At 50.1% G+C, this 19,929-nt stretch overlaps 5 protein-coding genes across 6 annotated transcripts; 4 read left to right on the forward strand and 1 right to left on the reverse strand.

Moving 5' to 3' along the window:
- Window positions 1–677: 677 nt before the first annotated feature.
- L3040_008370 (uncharacterized protein) lies at window positions 678–1,988 on the forward strand (the record flags this gene model as incomplete). Its single annotated transcript, XM_007295338.2, has 5 exons — window positions 678–870; window positions 931–1,001; window positions 1,052–1,428; window positions 1,487–1,551; window positions 1,615–1,988. 5 exons carry the CDS (start codon window positions 678–680, stop codon window positions 1,986–1,988), a joined length of 1,080 nt encoding a protein of 359 aa, XP_007295400.1.
- A 1,145-nt stretch (window positions 1,989–3,133) lies between these two features.
- Window positions 3,134–4,970, forward strand: L3040_008371 (uncharacterized protein; the record flags this gene model as incomplete). Its single annotated transcript, XM_007295337.1, has 5 exons — window positions 3,134–3,249; window positions 3,339–3,519; window positions 3,653–3,822; window positions 3,909–4,302; window positions 4,368–4,970. 5 exons carry the CDS (start codon window positions 3,134–3,136, stop codon window positions 4,968–4,970), a joined length of 1,464 nt encoding a protein of 487 aa, XP_007295399.1.
- Window positions 4,971–7,301: 2,331 nt separating this feature from the next.
- On the forward strand, window positions 7,302–9,502 carry L3040_008372 (uncharacterized protein; the record flags this gene model as incomplete). 2 transcript variants are annotated; one of them, XM_066154012.1, is made up of 7 exons in its annotated part: window positions 7,302–7,664; window positions 7,763–7,889; window positions 7,961–8,154; window positions 8,206–8,407; window positions 8,473–8,751; window positions 8,808–8,942; window positions 9,012–9,502. In XM_066154012.1, the coding sequence occupies 7 exons, from the start codon at window positions 7,302–7,304 to the stop codon at window positions 9,500–9,502; spliced, it is 1,791 nt and encodes a 596-aa protein (XP_066010555.1). The 2 variants fall into 2 exon arrangements, with proteins under 2 accessions (XP_066010555.1, XP_066010554.1); XM_066154011.1 differs by having other exon boundaries at window positions 8,811–8,942.
- Window positions 9,503–10,095: 593 nt separating this feature from the next.
- L3040_008373 (uncharacterized protein) lies at window positions 10,096–10,560 on the reverse strand (the record flags this gene model as incomplete). Its single annotated transcript, XM_007295335.1, has 2 exons — window positions 10,096–10,176; window positions 10,294–10,560. 2 exons carry the CDS (start codon window positions 10,558–10,560, stop codon window positions 10,096–10,098), a joined length of 348 nt encoding a protein of 115 aa, XP_007295397.1.
- A 397-nt stretch (window positions 10,561–10,957) lies between these two features.
- L3040_008374 (uncharacterized protein) lies at window positions 10,958–18,904 on the forward strand (the record flags this gene model as incomplete). Its single annotated transcript, XM_066154013.1, has 12 exons — window positions 10,958–11,597; window positions 11,648–12,138; window positions 12,340–12,632; window positions 12,680–13,093; window positions 13,144–13,299; window positions 13,347–13,443; window positions 13,499–13,975; window positions 14,026–14,262; window positions 14,313–15,563; window positions 15,606–16,095; window positions 16,144–16,615; window positions 16,666–18,904. 12 exons carry the CDS (start codon window positions 10,958–10,960, stop codon window positions 18,902–18,904), a joined length of 7,257 nt encoding a protein of 2,418 aa, XP_066010556.1.
- Window positions 18,905–19,929: the final 1,025 nt, after the last annotated feature.

Here is a 19,929-nt window from a genome sequence, read left to right on the forward strand (position 1 = left end):
ATGCAGTACGTAGTACATTTGACTGGTGCAGAAGAATGCTAAGGCTTCAGATCGTTCCAAGAACTTCTTTTATACCATTCAAGAGAATGGATTGCGACGTGCCTAGCACTTAAGGGGGTGACATTGCAGCGGAACCATTCCAGCGGTTGGTCCTACAAAACGCATTGAAAGATGTGACTCTGTTCCATATAGCGACATGCTGGATGAATCACCAATGAAGAAGGGAAGGACTGAAAACAGTTGTACTCAATACTGTAATCCTCAACCGAAGTTCAACGGGATCGTTTAAATTCTACCCCCAGGCGGTAAAGGTGGGGAGATGGGCCTCATCTTCTTCTAGCAGGTTCATAATCCCTTTATGCCTGTTTAGATAAACTTAGGAACCCATGTCTGCATGGTACTTGCGAAACCTGCTTCTTTAGGAAGCACTTGCATCTGTGAAAAGTTGACCCTGGCCCATGCTTTGACGTTCAGCACGAGTGGTCACTGGTTTGATAAAAGGTCCTACCTAGGTGTGCAAGAGACTCCATCGTTCTCTCTATCTCACACACCTGTTTCGTACTCCGCATTCATAGGATACTCGTCGACCTCTTTTGTGAATTTAGAAAGCAGCGGCATTGATTGCTACGCAGACATTCATTACTACAAAAACCGCAAGACCTGCGACAACCGTCATCATGACTTACGCTCCAACGGCGCAAGGATGGAGGATGATCATCATCGTTTCCGTCTTGGTGTTGCTGAGTACCATAGCAGTTGGCTTGCGATTGTACGCTCGATTGAAGCTCGGGGTGCCGCTTCTTATCGATGATCACCTATGCTTCGTAGCGATGTTCTTGATGTATGGGATGCTGATCCAATTGGTGCTCTGTACGTTCTACACCTACCCGCTCACCGTCTTCGAAAGTAAAGCCGCTGATAATTCTATAGGGTGCACGATTGGCGGCAATGGATCTTATATAGAGGACTTGACCCCATACGAAATAACCAATTTCTTCAAGGTCGGTTACGCCTGTCTACTCAACTCGACATAAAGCGCTAACATAAGGAGATCTTTCTCGCCAATCAATTCACTTACTTCTTCCTCTCCCCGACGATCAAGATTTCTATCGTCTGCTTCTTCCAAAGAATCTTCTCGGTATCCCAGAAGTTCCATTACGTAGCGATTAGCGTCAACTGTCTCATTGCTGTTTGGGGCGCCGGCATCGTCTTCACCTGCGGACTACAATGTCGACCTATCAGGGCTTTCTGGGACCGTAGTATCGATGGAAACTGCATACCGGTCAACACCTTCGTCATAACCAATCAAGTGTTCAACGTTATTATGGACTTCGTCCTCCTCGCCTTACCATTGCCACTCATTTGGAACTTGCGAAGATCCTGGCAGGAAAAGCTGGCTCTCACCGGCATCTTCGCTTTGGGAGGATTGTAAGTTAACCAAGCAACCCCCTTTAACCCCTTCGGGTACACGAGCTAACAGCACCAGCGTCTGCTTCGCCAGTGTTTACCGGATCGCCTCCCTGCTCATCATCGTACCCGCACAAATAACCAGTACGTCTACGTCTCAATCCACTTGCTCCGCGGGATCTCCCATCTAATTAAATCTTCACATAGATACCGTCTACCAAGCCACGCTCTGGACTCACATCGAGCCCTCCGTCGGCATCATCTGCGCTTGTCTCCCGACCATCCGTGGTCTCTTTTCCTGGCGCCGTATGGGCGATCAGTCCGAGAACAGCACTGACGCCGTGTCATACGCAAAAGGCTCTAAGCCTGGACTCTCCTCGACAGACACCAAGTCCGAATACATTCGCATGGCCGACACGAACCAATATCGCGCCGGGGAGACGGACGAGGAGAGCCTGGTGCGCCACGCGGAGGAGGATAGCAAGATCACTGTCCGTACCGACATCGAGATAACCAACGACGGGTCCAAGACGCCGAAATCCCATCTGGCGCACATGTCGGTCCAGCAATTGAAGCTATAAGTCAACTACCCGGCACGGAGTTCAGGGATAAAATGGAATTTATGGCTCCCCGGTCCAGCAACTGCAATTGCATAAAATGTACGCAATGTAATGATAATCACGATAGAAAAGGTCGCCAAAACTTCTCATCAGGCTACTTCTCAGCCTGTATGGCATTCTTGTATCATTACAGCTAAGCGAGGACTCCTTTCCGTCAAAACAAATTTCGGTTACGGGATTGAGGACTCAGCAGAGAGGCAGTCGCCCCGACTGAGATCCACATAGCAATCTCAATCCATTCGACGCGTCAGGCTAAGTGCGGAGGCTACCTCTCCCGTCATATAGGCATAGATAGTTTCAAATCTTGAAGAGCACTCAATGTACATCCTTCACCTTCGGCACGAAATCCTAAAGTCGCGTGAGAAGGGATCACCCTCGCACTTGATACAGCACGCACTAGAGTACCTGACGTATCCCTGCTGACATCTCTGATATCGGTGAGGCTTTTCTGTCACCGCTGAGTTCTTCGTTTTGCTTAGAGTAGTTACGAACAATTAGTCGTACGTATATATGTCTTATTAATTTTACTCGGTACTCTGCAGCTCGAATCCCGCGGCGGCACAGTAAGTAGAAGTAAGTAGCGCCTTGAGTTTGTAGACGGGGAAGGAGTCCGATAGAGTAGTCTGTCTGCGCTAGCCTTGTTGGTACTACGTAGGTTGCCGTAGCTGCCGAGTAGTGTATTAGAGCTAAATATTCTGTTTCGTCTAAGGAGATTTAAAGGCTTGTCAATATCAGCTACCTGGATTGTGATCGTAATGGTCAATCTTAATTGAAATAAAGATGAGTCAAGGAACTACTTAGACTACACGTTCAATTACGCATGTACTGAGTATGTAATTGAACCTACGACTACAACAACCACTGTAGTATCTGAAGCCGGTGGGTCCGGAGATCGAGATAGTTGTAGGATCAGTAGGTTGACTTGGCGTTTCGTTTCGTTTCGTTTCGCGTGCCCGGCCCAACATCGACAAAGCTATTGTGACATCGTGATTCCCTACTCCCTCAAGAGCTGTTCGACTCCAGACTTCTTCGCCAAATAGCCATCATCTGACCCGGAGAAAAGAAAAACAACAACAGAGAATCAATTAGATATACCTACCGAAACAATGGCTTCCGAAACATCCGCAGCCCCTTACACAGTACCGCTGCTCATCAACGGCATCGAGGAAACGACCTCCGCGACCCTCGACGTGATCTCGCCCTACACATCCACCACGTGCTGGTCCGTCTCCCCATGCTGCATACAAAATCACCCAATAAGAAATTAAGGAAGAGAGAAAACAAAACACTTGATGCTAACCAGACCCTCAGGACCGCCTCAAGTGCTACGCCCGCCGACGCCATCCGGGCCGTTGAGGCCGCAGAAGCTGCACTCCCCTCCTGGTCCGCAACCAAGCCAACTGTGCGCCGGGACATCCTCCTGCGGGCAGCCGATCTGCTCGAGGAGCGGCTTGTTGAAAATGCCAGCTTCATGAGAACTGAAATGGGCGCTGTAAGTTTCAGCGAGTCCTACCCACCCGAGAGTTATCTCGTGAGCAATTTACAGGCGGCACTAAAAACGGCTTTTGAGACTGGTAAACGTCAATGACGAGCCCAATGCTGACATCGATCTCTCCTTTCCTCAGGACGTGGGCGCCAGCCAGTTCTTCGTGGTGCCTCTCAGCATCAGGATGCTGCGTGACCTCGCGGGCAGGATCACGGGTATCTGTGGCAGTGTTCCGGTCGTCGAGGAGGAAGGCCAGAGCGCCATCGTCTTCAAAGAAGCGATTGGCGTGACGCTGGGCATCGTGCCTTGGTGAGTTCTGCCTGCTCTTCCCTGACCCTACTCGGAAAAACGTATCATCTTAGAGTTGTAGGCGGGCACAGCTAACACCAGCCCAGGAACGCACCGTACGTCTTCGGGGTCCGCGCCGCCGCCTGTGCACTCGCAGCTGGATGTACCACCATTCTCAAGTCTTCCGAGCTCACCCCTCGCTGCTACTTCGCGCTTGCGCGCGCCTTTACCGATGCTGGGCTTCCCGCTGGCTGCCTCAACGTCATCTCGTGCCCGGCTTCGGATGCCGCGGAAGTCGTCAACACCATGATCGCCCATCCCGCGGTTCGCAAGGTCAACTTCACCGGCAGCACGGCCGTCGGCCGGAAGGTCGCCAAGGTGTGCGGTGAGAACCTGAAGCCGTGCTTGATGGAGCTCGGGGGCAAGAACTCGGCTATCGTGTGTGAGGATGCGGATTTGAATGTTGCGGTGCCGCAGGTGATTGCGGGCTGTTTCTTGAACGTAAGCCGAGTCTCAGCTTCTACTAACATATATATATACAAACATCTCGTGCTGATCATCACCAGTCCGGACAAATCTGCATGGCAGCCGACAGAATCCTAGTCCACGCCTCTATCAGCGCAGCCTTTACCGCTGCTATGCAAGCCGCTCTCGCCCAATCCGCATCCAGCTCCCCCGAGGCCCCAACCCTTGTGACAGCCGGCTCCAAAGCCCGCGTCGAAGCCCTGGTCTCCACCGCCCTCTCCTCCGGCGCGCAGATCATCCACGGGCCCGCCCCCGCCGCAGCCCCTCCCTCCACCACCACCGCTGGTGTCCGGTTCGCACCGACCGTCCTCGGCTCCGTGGCCGAAAGTTCGCCGGTCTGGCAAGACGAGATCTTTGCCTCCCTCGCCTGCCTGAAGGTCGTCAGCAGCGACGACGAGGCCATCGCGGTCGCGAACTCCGGCGGGTACGGCCTCTCGGCGTCGATCTTCACGGCGGATCTGCGCAAGGGCCTGAAGATGGCGCGGAAGATCGAGAGCGGCGCCGTGCACATCAACAGCATGACGATCCACGATGAGCCGGTGCTGCCGCACGGTGGCGTCCGAAACTCGGGCTGGGGTCGCTTCAATGGCGATATGGGCTTGAACGAGTTCTTGGTTACCAAGGCGGTCACTTGGATGGATTAGTCAGTTTTACGGGTCACCACATTCTCTAGGGATAAGGCAGGCAGGCAGGCAGCAATCAGAAATTTCGTTAACGGAAAATGAAATGAGAGAAAATTGACTTGATGAATGATCAATGGGAGCTCGCTCATTCTCCCTGGAGGTCATGTGATTGTGCGATATAGATCGGGCAGACAGACTGTGTCATGGGTAAGAACTCTTGTACCACGGTACAGGCGTAATTATTACCCCTTGAAGATGCTCGAAAGTTTAGTTTCCACGATAAACCCCCTGGTTACCCTATCCTCGAGGGGTAATACTTACGCCTGGGACGTAGTACGTTGTTTACTGACATCCGGCTGCAATTTCTCGCTTACGTATGCCTCCGCCTGGAAAGATTAAGGGGCGGGTGGCTATACTTATTCTCATCACCCTCACTTTCTTCCACGTGAAATTTTAACTCTCGTTTCACATGTGCGAGAGTGAAATGCGGGATATCCTTCTCGCTGAACGATGTTTCCTAGTGAAAAATACTAACAGTATCTTGCTCCTGCGTCCCGATCAAGCCGCGTTTTAACCCCCGTCAACTTTCTTCCAGGTTTACGCACGATCTCTCAAGCATCCACGATCTGAACACCCTGTCTGCCGCGTCTCTGTACGTGGCAGCTCGACAAGCTTCGAGCCCTCTCTCATGTCCGAGATCAGCTATTTGTCGCCGTCGTGGATCTCCACCCGATCGTCGCGCTTTATAAATTAGTATGTGATGTAGCCGCTGCATCACCGCGTCTTTCCACGCCATTCCCTGCATCAATCGTCAGACGCTCATCGCCTTTTCGAATTTCGTCTTCATCTGAGAGGTGCGACGTCTCTACGTCTCCACGAGGCTGGCTTTCCAGCCAGGCCCCTCGTTGTCTCGGGACCATTCCTAAAGCGAGAGGGCCAAGTGGAAGTAAGAACGCGCTTGATATTCTCAGTCCACACTGGTCAGCGGCACGAGAGATTCCCATTTTCTGGCGTCTGGGTTGGGCTGGCGGGGGAGATCCAGCTCCAAGCCTCTCCTTCCTTGGAAATCGTCTCGATCTCGAAAGACAGGAGGGGAGTCTGTCTGTGTCTGCTTTTCCGGGAAAGGAAAGAAGGTGTGCTCCGTGGAATATATTAAGACGGTCAGAGTGGGAGGGAGAATCTGGGCTTCGAGTCTACCTACCTACAGCGTCGTCCTTGGAAATAGATGTTTTGGTCGGATGCAGCTACAAGCGGCGAGGATGGTGATAGACGTCGTCTCGTGGGTGCAGCTGGCTACCTGGGCGTGACAGTGACATACACGACTCTTACGCTAGACCCACGTAGAGCTCCTTGCACTTCTTGGATTCGGAGGAGGCTGGTGGCGAAGAGGAACATGCCTGGAGAACTCATAAGCGCTTTCCCCGTCTAGAGTCATCGTTTTCAAACCAAGATTGAGATGGAGGCTTGTTGATGTGAAGTGAAGTGTGAGCTCGGTGGAGACACTACGCTGAGAGAGCGTCAACTTTCACATGTAGGTTTCCATCTTGGGTGAAGAGTTACAGGGAAAGATGGTATACAATCCATCGACTGCTAATTGACGATGATACCTTAGAACCAATGGGCAAGTCTGGGAGCCAAAAGGGGACGTGGGGCAAACTGGCGAATGGGCGAGGAAAAGGGGCCTAGGCAACCCTACTCGGTTTATGCTAAGCGAGAATGGAATGAGGCCTCATGGAATATCCGTCAAGAATTATAAAGGTAATGGTTCATGGTCGCTTTCTCCTTCTGGCCGAACAGCAGAACTATTGAGGAATTTGGGCTCTGTGCTTGAAAGTAAGTCTACACGCCGGGTCCCTCAACACTTTGTCAAACCCGCGACACTAGTAAGAGCGACCAGAAATAATCTCCGAGCACTCAAATTTCACAGATCATGGGAAAGACGTTTGGCAGAAACCAGCCCGAAGGAATAGAGAGGTTGAGCTCACAATAGGTAAGTGTATTGACACGTGATACACCGGCTCGTCCCAAAGCGGATTCCCGAGGGCGAATGTGGGGATGGAGGGGGTATAAGTAAGATTCTGGTGCTCTCCCACTTCTCAACCTGAAGCTGGCCTCAAAATCCTACTGTCGGTTAACTTTTAGTTGGCGTTTAAGAAAGAGCTGTCCAGTGTATAATCCGAGTTGACTCTTCGCCATCATTTTGCATATCTGGAATCTTCACTCGAGACTCAAGGCGTTGTGAAGATCCAAGTCAAGCCGAGGATTAGCTCGTCTCACTGCCACAAAGATTCCTCAGATCCGTCTATCTTTGATCCGAGAACCTTGAACGTCATCCACATCCGAAAGATCATCATGTCAACCAAGCACTACTTCCCCGACACAGCAGTCAACACCCTCGTCCCGAGCTTCCTCTCCTCTCTCGTGCGGGCAAACCCTAGGTTGACCCTCCTTCCCAGCTACCGCGTAGTCCTCAACTCCACTGCCTCTCCGTCCCACGTCTCCCTCATCTCAGGAGGTGGCAGCGGCCATGAGCCTGCGTGGTCTGGATATGTAGGCGATGGACTACTGGCGGCGGTGGCGTGCGGAGACATCTTCGCGAGTCCGAGCATGAAGCAGGTTTTGGCTGCGATTGCGAGTTGTCCCAGGAAAAAAGGGGTGATCCTGCTGATCACGAATTATACAGGAGATAAGTTACATTTTGGCTTGGCTGCTGAGGTGAGTTGATCCCAATTCCGTTCTCTTTTTCATGCTTGGTAGATCAGCCACCCAGCTTCTGATGTGTGGTTAGATGAGCGAGCTGATGGTTCGTGTAGAAAGCGATGGAGAGGGGGTGGGTTGAAAGGGGAAAGTGCGTGGTGTTGCCCGCCACAGATGATGTTAGCATCGGGAGGAGTCAGAGCGAGAAGGTTGGACGGAGAGGACTTGCTGGGAACGTGATCAGTAAGACCCCTCGGCTCTTCCCTTCGCCACTTTAAACTCTGGGCGAGCTTGATTAACCGACATCACCATAGCGATGAAGGTTCTGGGTGCAGCAGCCGCTCAGGAATACAGTTTTGAGCGTCTAGTAGAAATCGGTAAAGCAGTAAACGAGCAACTGGTCTCCATCGGGTCGGCGCTTGACCATTGTCATGTGCCTGGACGACAGAACCACGATAATATTGGGGAGGATGTCTGTGTCGTGGGAGCTGGGATCCATAATGAACCTGTAAGCCTAGCCCTACATGCCTCGAGCACGATTAATGCTGATGCGATAAAGGCTGTTGAGAAAGTCTCACCGATTCCCTCAGTAGAGGACCTAATCTCTAGGCTTCTGGACTTGATATGCGATCAGAAAGATCCCGAGAGAGCGTTTGTGAAGTTCAATGAGGGCGATGATACTGTGTTACTAATCAATAACTATGGCGGACTGTCGAATCTTGAGCTCGGTGCTCTTACTGAAGAAGTGCTGTCTCAATTAGGTATTTGATCCCTCACCAAGAGACCTTGACTCAGCACAAGCAGGAAGAAATACTCACACAAATAGAGACTAAATGGGACATTCTCCCAACGAAAATCTACTCCGGCCCCTTCGAAACCTCGCTAAACGGACCTGGCTTTTCTGTGACGCTTTGCAACCTAACAATAGCAGCGAGAGAAAGCAAGACGAAAGTTGATGAATTATTGACTTTGCTGGGCGCAGAGACGAAAGCACCTGCCTGGCCAAATGTTCTTGCAAATTCTTCGACGAAAGTTGCAAGCCAGGGGACGCCGGAGGTGGATATCGAAAAACAGGCGCCCGTGGCGGCTAATGAGGATATCACAAGTAAGCATTATTACCATCAAGTATTTTTGCATAAAAGCAGTACTGATATCACACAGTAGATCCCAAGCATCTAGACTCGGCAATTCGAACGGCCTGTAAGCGCGCTATAGACGCAGAACCCAATTTGACAAAGTGGGATATGATAATGGGTGATGGAGACTGTGGGGAGGCTGTAAGAGACGTCAGCAAAGGTACTGCTCCCCCCCTTCCCCTTTCTCCCAATTCCTCCCAACTACATACATATACTTAGAATACCCCAGCAATCCTCAAAATCCTCGATATCGGAACGGCGACATCAGGGTCTGTACAAGAATCCTTGCACGCTATAACGAATGCGGTCGATAATATGGGCGGCACGCTCGGAGCCATCTTCGGCATCTTAATCGCTGCATTCTCTTCGTCTCTCCGCGTGCAAGCTTCCACAACTCAATCAGACAAGCTGATAGATATTTTCGCACCAGCACTCACTCAAGCGGTAGAAATTCTGAAGCAGCACACTAGTGCTAGGGTCGGAGATCGTACGGTCATGGATGTTTTGCTGCCATTTGCCGAAACGATGAATAAGGAGCGGGACTTGGGAGCTGCGGTGGCAAGAGCAGAACAGGCGGCGGAGGGAACGAGGGAGCTGAAGGCTGGGTTTGGGAGAGCAAGTTATGTTGGTGGAGTTGCAGAGCAGGACAAAGTGCCTGATCCTGGGGCATGGGCTCTAATGGAAATGGTAAAGGGGATTTGGGAGGGAGGTAAGGTGTAAGTGGCGCTGTGAGGTGGGCGGAAGTAGATGATGAGAAGTTTTGGACGGAATAAGAAATACATGATGTTGAATACCAAATGGCCTCGTCGTAAGAAACAAAACAAGACGTAGCCATGTGCCACGGGGTCGGATGATCCTGTCATGCCACCTGCAGACCGGCACCGTACATTGTCTCCAAGTTAAATGCAGAAAATACCCAGGAATTGAAAAACCCGACTCGGAGTAAAGAGAAAGAAGATCAATACCTTTGATAAAACCGAAAACACTCACCAGCAACAGGCTGTGGCAGCTCATGTGCCCTAAAATTTATGGCTTGTTTAGCAACCATTGTAGCTTTCCAGGCGTCGTAATAAGGGTTGCGTTCTCATCACTCTTCACCCATGAGTCGTTCTACCATTCCGGAGCCCATCGTATGGCTTTGCTTTCATACGGACTGCATCGCATAAGATATACGTGATCTCCTTTGATCAGCCTTCTGTACGGCCTCTGGGCTTTCAAACCAGATCCGAGACCCCCCAGGTCCATGGGCTCAGCAGGAATCGTAAGCAACCCCCTGTCGTTTTGCCCACCGGTGCCCACCACAATCATCTCAATTACAGCTTCCCGTCATGCTCTCCCGGAAGTCTCTTGACACGCTTCTGTTCCCAGTCGTCCAGATCTTTCGCAGCCAGTCTCTGCACACACCATTAGCACAGACTCCGCATATTTGCTGTTAGCTCGCGTATTGCGAAAGCCCATCCGCCAGACTGATCTATCTTTCGACCGCAGCTCAATGTGCTGTGCAAACTCACGTAATACTCCTCCTTCATATCAACCTTCCGTCCACCCTTCCCAATTCCGAGCTCCTCCTCCTTGCTCATCCTCCGCACCCGGCGATCATGCTTCTCATATCTAATTGCGGTGGCCGGAGTAAGGAAAAAGGATCCTGCCACCATAGTCGCAATGAATGGGAGGCCGAAGAGGAGGAAAGGATGCCGCGTGAGACCGGATCGGTAGCGGGCTGCAATAGTGTTGGCTTCGGCGCTGGAGCGGAATTTCTTGCTCTGAAAGACTGCCATGTGGGCGGCAGGGAAAGCAAGGGTCGGGAATGCGACTTTCTAGAAATCTTGAGGTTGTTCGGGGTCGGTACCGTACTTCATGTGGTGGCACCGGTGGCGACGCAGTGGGACTCGTATGTGGTTCGAACGATGTTGGACTCGACAAAGCAAGGCGCAATGACTATAGGAGAGATTCAAGTACTCAAGTCTTTAAGTCTCCTAAGGAAATCGTAGGCAGTATAGATGCGCGCCCTCCTGTTGTTGCAGTCTGCTTTGAGCCCCGAGAGCGGCAACAAGAGCGTACTGAGGTTGACTGCCCACCCAAAGTCACGTGCTCGCGTGTTAGAGGCAATTTAAACACGCGTCTTCTCCAAGTCTGGATCCTCACTGACAACCCATCAACTATGGCGCCCAAATAATGGCTCCCATCACAAGAAACGGCAGTTATCGACCGAATGGTTATACAAATGTCGATATGGCGGGCTTCAACCCTCCTCCATCGACCATGGCAGCTCAGCTGATTAATGACCTCTCCACCACTGGCAACCAGCCCTCGCGACAAGTAGACGCCGGTAGCCTAGAGATTCTCATGAGCCAAGTTGCTAATGCCGAAACGGAAGCAGCTCAACGCCTAGAAGAAGACCCGGAATTTGTCGAGGATCTCGATAAGAAGCTGGAGCGAAAACACAAACTCATTTACGTCTTCTCACGTGCCCTCTTGGACAGGATCGCCAGCGACGACCCATTTAAGAACGTGACCCAGCTAGTAAAGCAGACCGAAGAAGCTTTGGATCTTTTCCTGGTCACGCTAAGAGAGAGCCCAGAGGTATTGGACTACACTTTACCTGCAGGCGAGCAATTTCTAGGCAGAGGGCAAGAACCGTTGTGGAAATGGTTGTTCCCACGACTCCTGGCATTGCTTGGTCGGAAAGGTTGTGAGAGATTGACGAAGAAGATAAACAATATCTTTCTGCTGTCATATCGGGAATCTGCTCGAATTCCCAGAATGTGGGGTCTGAGTTCGACCTTGTTCCGATATTTGAAAGAGTGTGTCACAAGTACGTATCGTTCTGTGTAAATCAGGCAATTTGCTCACAAAGTTCGATAGCTACTTTGAGCCACCTCGAATTACCGAGCATTCTCTCAAATCACCAAGATTTAAATGTTGCTGTTCTCTTCGATCTTGACGCCTCGCTCTGTTCTGATGACACTCCCAGTCACTCGCCTGGCTGTTCTTACATGATTCGGCACGCCTCTGAAGGCCTTCTCAATGTTAGCAGCATCTTGCTAATCCTGGTCGAGATATCCAAGGCAGCAGCTGTATCCTACGATGCAACAGCAGCATTCCGAGACTACCTGGCTTGGTTGTTAGACTCATTTATTCGAACACTCGAGGTTCGCAACAGATGGAAAGCAAATCCTGCTTTGCTTGGAGCTTGCACGAAGATGAACGGCGCATTCATTAGCTCTCTCGCGGACCTCTTGTCTTCGCTTCGGGACTTTCTGTGGCCTATCAGCCTGAGAAAAGGGTACAGTGCGCTTTCAATTATCTGCGCCGAATTCCTTTCCGAAATCGATGGACTTTCCGAGGAGCTCTGTGTGAGACCAATTTCTAGTGTCTTATTAAACATTGCGGCTATGTGTAGACGGTATGACTCTATATGTAGAGTGGTATCCATTCATCTTGTTCCGGCGATGTCAACTGCTTTGGCCAATGAAGATACATCTGTAGGAATAGTAAAAGACTTCGAGGCCAGTTTTTCCCATCACCATGCCTCAAAAATGCTGACAGTTCTCTAGACAGCATGTACACTTCTATGTCAAGCGTGCGGAGCCTTGTCGGTAGACGAATTCAGAGACCATCTTGGTCTTGGCTTTGAAAATCCTGATCTACTTCTCGAATTCCGCAGCCTGGGACTTGAGGATAACAGTACGCGAGGAAACTCGGAAGACCTGGCCAACGATGGACCACCTACAAAGCGTCGCAGGATCAACAACGACATCAAGCTCTTTGACAAAATTACGGCGGACCTGTACGAGCTGCTCGGAGCTCAGAGAGCAATAGATCTCACTGGACTTAATCAGGTCGCGGGGTGAGGGGATCAATCTCATTCATTTGAGATATGGCTAATTTATATAGTGATTGCTTTGAAGCCCTTTTGGAGACGGATCGATGCAAAGCTATTGAATTACTTGGTCGCATGCCGTGCGCGATTTCAGGGACTTTGACTGTTACTCGTGCTGATGGCAAAACCTTGGATGCCAAGTGCTCCATCTGTGATGGATTGAAGCTTCCATTTTCTATAGAGCCACCCCACGATGCAGAGAAGTGCGATAGACTCGCTGAGGAAGCCACCCTGACTTTTACCAAGCTGATCACGTCTCCTGCATTCCTGGCATCTAAGCGTGTTCGCGTTCTTGCCATGTTTGCTCTACGGAGGTTCGCTTTACACTTCCAGGATCCAGAATTCATTGACCTTGAAGTATCTCCGCTGGGTCAATGGTGTTACTCATCCCTTAAAAGCTCAACAAGAGAGCTAAGATTGGCAGCTGGGTAATTTATCCTTCTTGGTATCAAGGAATATCTACTAATATCATAACCAGTCGAACACTTCCTTTCTTTTTGCGAGGTGCCTCAACGGCGGAGTCCTTGACAAGGAAAAATCGGACTGCCGTAATGGCTTTCCTGCGATCATTGCCAGAGCAAGAAAACATTATCTTTCAAGAGACAGCCGTGCTTGCTTGGGGTCAGATTGCCAGGTAATTGCTAAGAACTTTTGCCCCGAGCAGATACTAATTCTGTGCAGAATCGTGAAAGACGACGAGCTCAACATCGTCCTCCTTGCCTTGATCGGGTATCTCGGACATAGTAACCCTATCATCTCAGGGGCGGCTTTCAGTGAGGTAAACTTCGATGCCCGGGCGGCATGATGAATCGCTTTGCTAATAGGCTTTGCAGATCCCTAGAATCGCAAAAGCAGCCGACCTGACTGTCGAAAAACTTCTAAGCTCTTTCTGGAGCAGCGTCGCTACGGCAGCTGTCACAGATCTTCTCGTTAAGCCACAAACGGCCCAACTCATAGCTGACTTGCTTGGCATATCAGTCGCTCAGTTTCTGGTGCTTACTCAATCGTATACTCTTCCCTTCCTGGTCTTGAACCAAAAATTCGACGTTATAAAGAAAATCAGCGAGGCTCGACTAGACGGTGATAACTATGCTGTTTGTTTGGATCCATCAAACCTAGCCCCAATCCTGGCGCTTCTCCTTGTTCAAAATGTGCCAGATCTCGACTCTTACATCATGGGGTTGCTACGACGCGTTTCGAGCGAGTTCAAAGGCCTCGACTTGGGAGACTTGACTACAGTAGAGCCCATGTATCAGGCCTTGTATTTGCTCAAGGCTGCTGGCCAAGCTGACGAGAGTCAAAAGTCCAGAGTAAGTCTACTTTTACAAAAGACCGAGTTCAGCCTTTCTGACTCTTTCAGATTCGATTTGCATTGCAATTTTTAGCAACTCGGGGAAGCGAGAATCAAGGCTCGAAGAAAAACAGCGTCACGGGGATTTTCTTGAAGCAGCATCTACTGGGAATTGTCGCTCGCATTGTCGACGTTATTAGCGCCGCCAAAGATGAGCAGATGATGACCGAGAAGGAGCGGTCTGTCAAAGCGATCGAGGAGCTAGTGAAGCTGGCACAAAAACACGCAAGGACTGCACGACCTCAGGTACAGCTTTACAGCACACCCTCCTAGATACGAAATCTGACATCTTCTAGCTATGTGCCTGCCTTCAAGTAGCATTTGAGCATCCTGAACTGCAAGCCTGCGCTTTTTCGGCCTGGGAATCAATGCTTAGGTATCTAGGAGACGATGATGTCGAGACAATGCTTGAGAGCACATTTTCGCTCATTATCCAGCATTGGAAGACCTTCAACACGGAAACTCGGGCACGTGCCGAAGCGACGCTACAGTATCTCAACGAGTCTCGGGGTCGCCTTATCCGCAATATGATTTTTAACCTTCCGTCACTATCTGGTATTAAGGAGCTGGCGGACGTAGAACGCAAAATCAGCAGGCAGAGAACACCGACGGATGTCAGCAACGGCTTTTTGATCTTCAAACGCAGGCTCGGGCATGAAGATCCTGGAGTAGTCGCGCAGACACTTGTCGAGCTGAAAGCCTATCTTCGACTGAATCAATCATTTCTCCAGACTTCAGCAGTCAGTGAGCAACCCGACCTCGTGGTCGGGCAGCTCGTGCGTTCTATATTGGACACTTGTGTCAAATACAATGAATGGCAGAATGACATTGCTGTACTTTCCGCTGAATGTCTTGGTCTCATCGGATGCCTAGACCCTAACAGGGTTGAATCGGTGCGAGAACGCCGAGAAATGGTCGTGGTCAGCAACTTTCGCGATCAAAATGAAGCGACAGATTTCGTCCTTTACATCTTGCAGGAGGTCATTGTGCCCGCGTTCCTGTCGGCTAAAGATCCGTCTCTTCAGGGTTTCTTTTCGTATGTGATGCAGGAGCTTCTCGAGAAATGCAATTTTAAAGATGTTGTCGGCGACATCTTGAGGACTGGGGAAAAAAAGAGCACCGAACCGCTCTACCGAAAATGGGTGGCTTTGCCGGTACGGATTCAAGAGATCCTAACGCCTTTCCTTACCTCAAAGTACAGCCTGGCGCCGATGGAGATGCCAAAGTATGAGTACCCAATATTCAGACCCGATGCAATGCCTCCTCAGAAGCTTTATAACGCCTGGCTCCGAGGATTCACGCTGGATCTGTTGCAAAAGCCATTTCATTTATGCACTCAACTTATTTTTCCTCCTCTGTGCCGAGCCATCAGGATAAAAGACGTGTCGGTCGCCAGCTTCATACTTCCCTATTTGGTTCTTCATGCGATTATTGACGGTACAGACAAGAATCGAGAAGATATTGGGGCGGAGTTGCTCTCCGTACTCGAATACGATATTCCGGCAGATTCTCCAATACGAAGAGAAGATATGAAGTCGTGCGTTGAGGTATGTTATCTCTTTCCCATATGACTTTGCTGATTATTTTAGACCGTCTTCCGTATTCTTGACTATCTCGCTCGATGGATGCAAGAGAAACAGGTTAAGGCATCCTCTCGCGGCCAAATTGCACCTGAGGCTGAACACGAAATTCTGCTGGTCAAGTCGGTCGTCGAAACCATCCCTCCCGAGCTTATATCTCATCGAGCTATTCAGTGCGAGTCATATTCCAGAGCCTTATTCTACTGGGAGCAGCATATCCGGGATGTCCGTGGACGAGGACCTATTAATCCGGACGTCAACACTGCGCATTTGCAACGATTACAAGACATATACACGCAGATAGACGAGCCTGATGGGATTGAAGGCATATCTGCACACCTGCATGTCTTGGACATCGATCAGCAAATCCTCGGCCACCGAAAAGCCGGTCGGTGGACAGCAGCTCAGAGTTGGTATGAGATTCAGCTGGCAGAAACACCCGAAGATGTTGACGTTCAATTGAATCTTCTGACATGTTTGAAAGAGTTGGGGCAGCATGGTAGGTACCCTCGGCCCTTATCGGAAAGTTGATAGCTAACGTATGCAGATGTTCTCCTAAACTACGTGGAAGGGATGCATAACGCCTCGCAGACCGTCTCAAAGCTGCTTCCATTCGCAGCTGAGGCTTCTTGGGCAACGGGAAGGTGGGCTACACTTGCCAAATACTCGTCTTTAGCACCACCTGGTATCACTGAGGACTTCAATGTCAACGTGGGCCGAGCGCTCTTGGCTTTGCATGCGAAAAACACGGATCTTTTCAAGTCAAGGGTTGCTGCGCTCCGGGAGAAGATAGCGCGTTCCGTGTCAAACGCAACCACTTCTTCTCTAGGTACCAGCCATGATACAATCCTCAAATTCCATGTGCTTACCGAGCTGGAAATGATTGCCGGTGCCGATAATAATGTTGCCGCCCCTGACATATTAGAGTCTTTGAATCGAAGACTCGAGGTCATTGGAGCTTTTCTCAATGACAAACAATACTTACTGGGGATCAGGAGAGCTGCAATGCAACTCTCCGGGTATGTTATTCCCTGAGTGTGAAATTTTACGCACTGCTAACTTCATGCAGCTTGGAATTTAGTAAGGGTGATATTGCAGCAGCATGGCTTACCAGTGCTCGACTGGCTCGCAAAGGGAATGCCATGCACCAGTCCTTCAATGCTGTTCTCCACGCATCCCAGCTTGGTGATCAATCAGCTATGATTGAGCATGCAAAACTACTATGGAAGGAGGGCCATCATCGTAAAGCTATCCAGAATTTGCAAGGAGCCATCCAGAATAACGCGTTCTTTTCCCACAACAAAACATATCAAGCTACAAGCTTCACTACCGATAGTGATAAGCCAAACCAACAAAATCTTCTCACTGCGAGAGCACACCTTCTGTACGCAAAATGGCTGGATAGTGCAGGACAGACACAATCGTCCACACTAAGAGTCCAGTATCAGCTCGCTGCCAAAACCCATTCGGCATGGGAGAAGGGTCACTACTATCTCGGGAGGCACTACAACAAATTGTTGGAGTCGGAAAAGGCTCTCCCTCCTGATCGTCAAAACGATACTCTCCTTACAGGGGAAACAGCGAAACTAGTCATCGAGAACTACCTACGTGCCCTTACATACGGAACGAAGTATCTGTACCAAACCCTTCCGCGAATTTTGACACTTTGGCTGGATCTTGGGTCACAGGTTCAGACGCCGGTTAAGCATGGCACAAAAGAGTATGCTGCAAAGATCAACGAGCTACGTAAAGGCCATCTCGATGGAATCCACCTGCGCTTCAACAAGTACATCACCAGAACACCAGCGTATATGTTTTACACGGCGTTACCACAGATCGTCGCTCGTATCGCTCATTCGAACAACGAAGTATACAAGTACTTGCAAACTATGATTCATAAGGTCGTATCTACATACCCGCAACAAGCCCTATGGACTTTACTCGCAGTCTGTACGTCCACTCAGTCGGATCGTAGAACTCGCGGAGGGAGTATCTTACAAAATTTGAGATCAGCGAAGAAACCCGATTCCAACATAGATATCAGGGCACTGATTAAGAACGGCGAGAAACTCACGGAGCAACTTCTCCTAGCATGCAACTCCGGGGACTTTCAAGGGAACCGGACTACAACTGCAAGCTTGACGAAAGACCTGGGATTCATTTCGAAGCATTGCTTACCCAGCCCTCTCGCAGTCCCCGTCGAAAGTGTTTTGACAGCCACACTTCCGACTCTCACTGATAACATCAAGACGCACAAGGCGTTCTCTCGTGATATTGTTACCATCGAATCGTTCCTGGATGAAGTCTTGGTGCTGAGTTCTCTCCAAAAGCCTCGAAAGCTTACCGCCCGTGGCTCGGACGGCAAGACCTACGGAATTATGTGCAAGCCAAAGGATGATCTTCGAAAAGATCAACGTCTTATGGAGTTCAATAGTATGATCAATCGATCACTCAAGCGTGACGCTGAATCGAGTAGGCGTCAGCTCTATATCAAGACTTACGCCGTCACCCCGCTCAACGAAGAGTGCGGTCTTATCGAATGGGTGGATGGTCTCAAGACCCTTCGGGACATCCTTCTTGGACTCTACAGAGCAATCGGCGTGGCACCCAACTATAACGAAATCGCTCTTTATTGCGAAGAGGCGACCAAATCCGAAGACAAGCTACCCTTCTTCACGGAAAAGGTGCTGGGTATATTCCCGCCCATGTTCCACCGCTGGTTCGTAGCACAGTTCCCTGAGCCATCAGCATGGTTCGCCGCTCGCCTCCGCTACACCCGCTCCTGCGCTGTGATGTCAATGGTCGGTACGATCCTCGGCTTGGGCGATCGTCACGGTGAAAACATTCTCTTCGAAGAGGGCAACGGCGGGACCTTCCATGTCGACTTCAACTGTCTGTTTGACAAAGGCCTCACGTTCGTCAAGCCCGAACGCGTTCCTTTCCGCTTAACGCACAACATGGTTGATGCAATGGGGATGTATGGGTACGAAGGCCCGTTCCGCAAGTCCTCGGAACTGACCCTCAAATTGCTGCGCCAACATGAGGAGACGCTGATGACCATTCTGGAGTCGTTTGTGTATGATCCCACCCTGGACTTGTTGACGAGCAACGTGAAGAAGAGAAAGAAGGACGGCGTGCCGCAGACGGCGCAGGGCGTGCTGGATAGCATCCAGCGAAAGGTCAAGGGACTGTTACCGGGGGAGAGCGTACCGTTGGGGGTGGAGGGACAAGTGGACGAGTTGATCAAGATGGCGACGAACCAGACCTATCTGGCGGGTATGTATATTGGCTGGTGCTCGTTCTTCTAATAACGGCGCTGCGTGGAGATCTCGGCGCACTTCTTGTTTGATCCTGGATTCGTGAGTACGTTTTTGGAAACATGACTCATGACATATGTAGTTATTTATTTTCCTCGACGGCCAAGTCGTCATCACCAAAAAAAGTCAGCGGGGTGAAGATGGCGTCCTTTTGATTAATATGACCCGTTTTATGCTGTCTATTTTCCCATTGTCATTTGACTCTGTTGGGGATCATTCCCGAGGGAACGCTGCCGGGCTAGGAATTGGCGTCACACCCCGATCCTCACACCACTTCTTCGCCAGATTTTGTATCGATTGTTAGCCTACTAGACAATCAATTTGGTGCGGTGAGTTCCAGAAACTTTTCCATGATCAGAAAATGGCTCTTGATATCTCTCGCAAACTTAGTACTTGTAAGGACCTTCCATCTGCTTAAGATTCTACGGAAAAAATTGTCTTTGGAGTCAATCCAGTTTCTGAGCCTGGCTCGACTATGCATCGTCCAAGGATAGTTATCATTCAGTAGTTCGAGCGAAACAATCGTTTTCATCTCTCCATTTCTCTCGATGTAAATGAAAGTGATCACAAAGGACAATGTATACGCTGGCTATTTTTACGTGAGAATATAGCACTTTGGTACAGTAGACTGCGAAACGTAGCACCGAGATTCGGACAGGATGCTGATTGGAATCATTGTTTTCGGGCGTGACAGTTTCCTGGATTCTGTGCGAGTCTGATGCAACCGGTTCTTTTTTATCTGACCTTGGAGACAGGAGATATGAATAAAATCCAGGTAATTCTCAAGTATAAAGGATGATATGCAGCGACACTAGTGAGCACAAACAGTAACGGAGGAGAGGGAAGGAACGTTGCGGATGACACTAGTGAGGTCGCCCTTTGAAAAACGGCCTGGGACTACTTACAATAGTAGAGTGCATCTTAAAATAGCTGGTCTGATAGAAAATGATAGACATTTCTTGGGTTTGCTTGTACAGGTAAGTGAATAAATGATACACCCACGCTTAAGGTGGACT

The sequence above is a fragment of the Drepanopeziza brunnea genome, assembly GCF_022702325.1.
Source record: "Drepanopeziza brunnea f. sp. 'multigermtubi' strain 214-2 chromosome Unknown ctg15, whole genome shotgun sequence".
NCBI classification, from domain to species: domain Eukaryota; kingdom Fungi; phylum Ascomycota; class Leotiomycetes; order Helotiales; family Drepanopezizaceae; genus Drepanopeziza; species Drepanopeziza brunnea.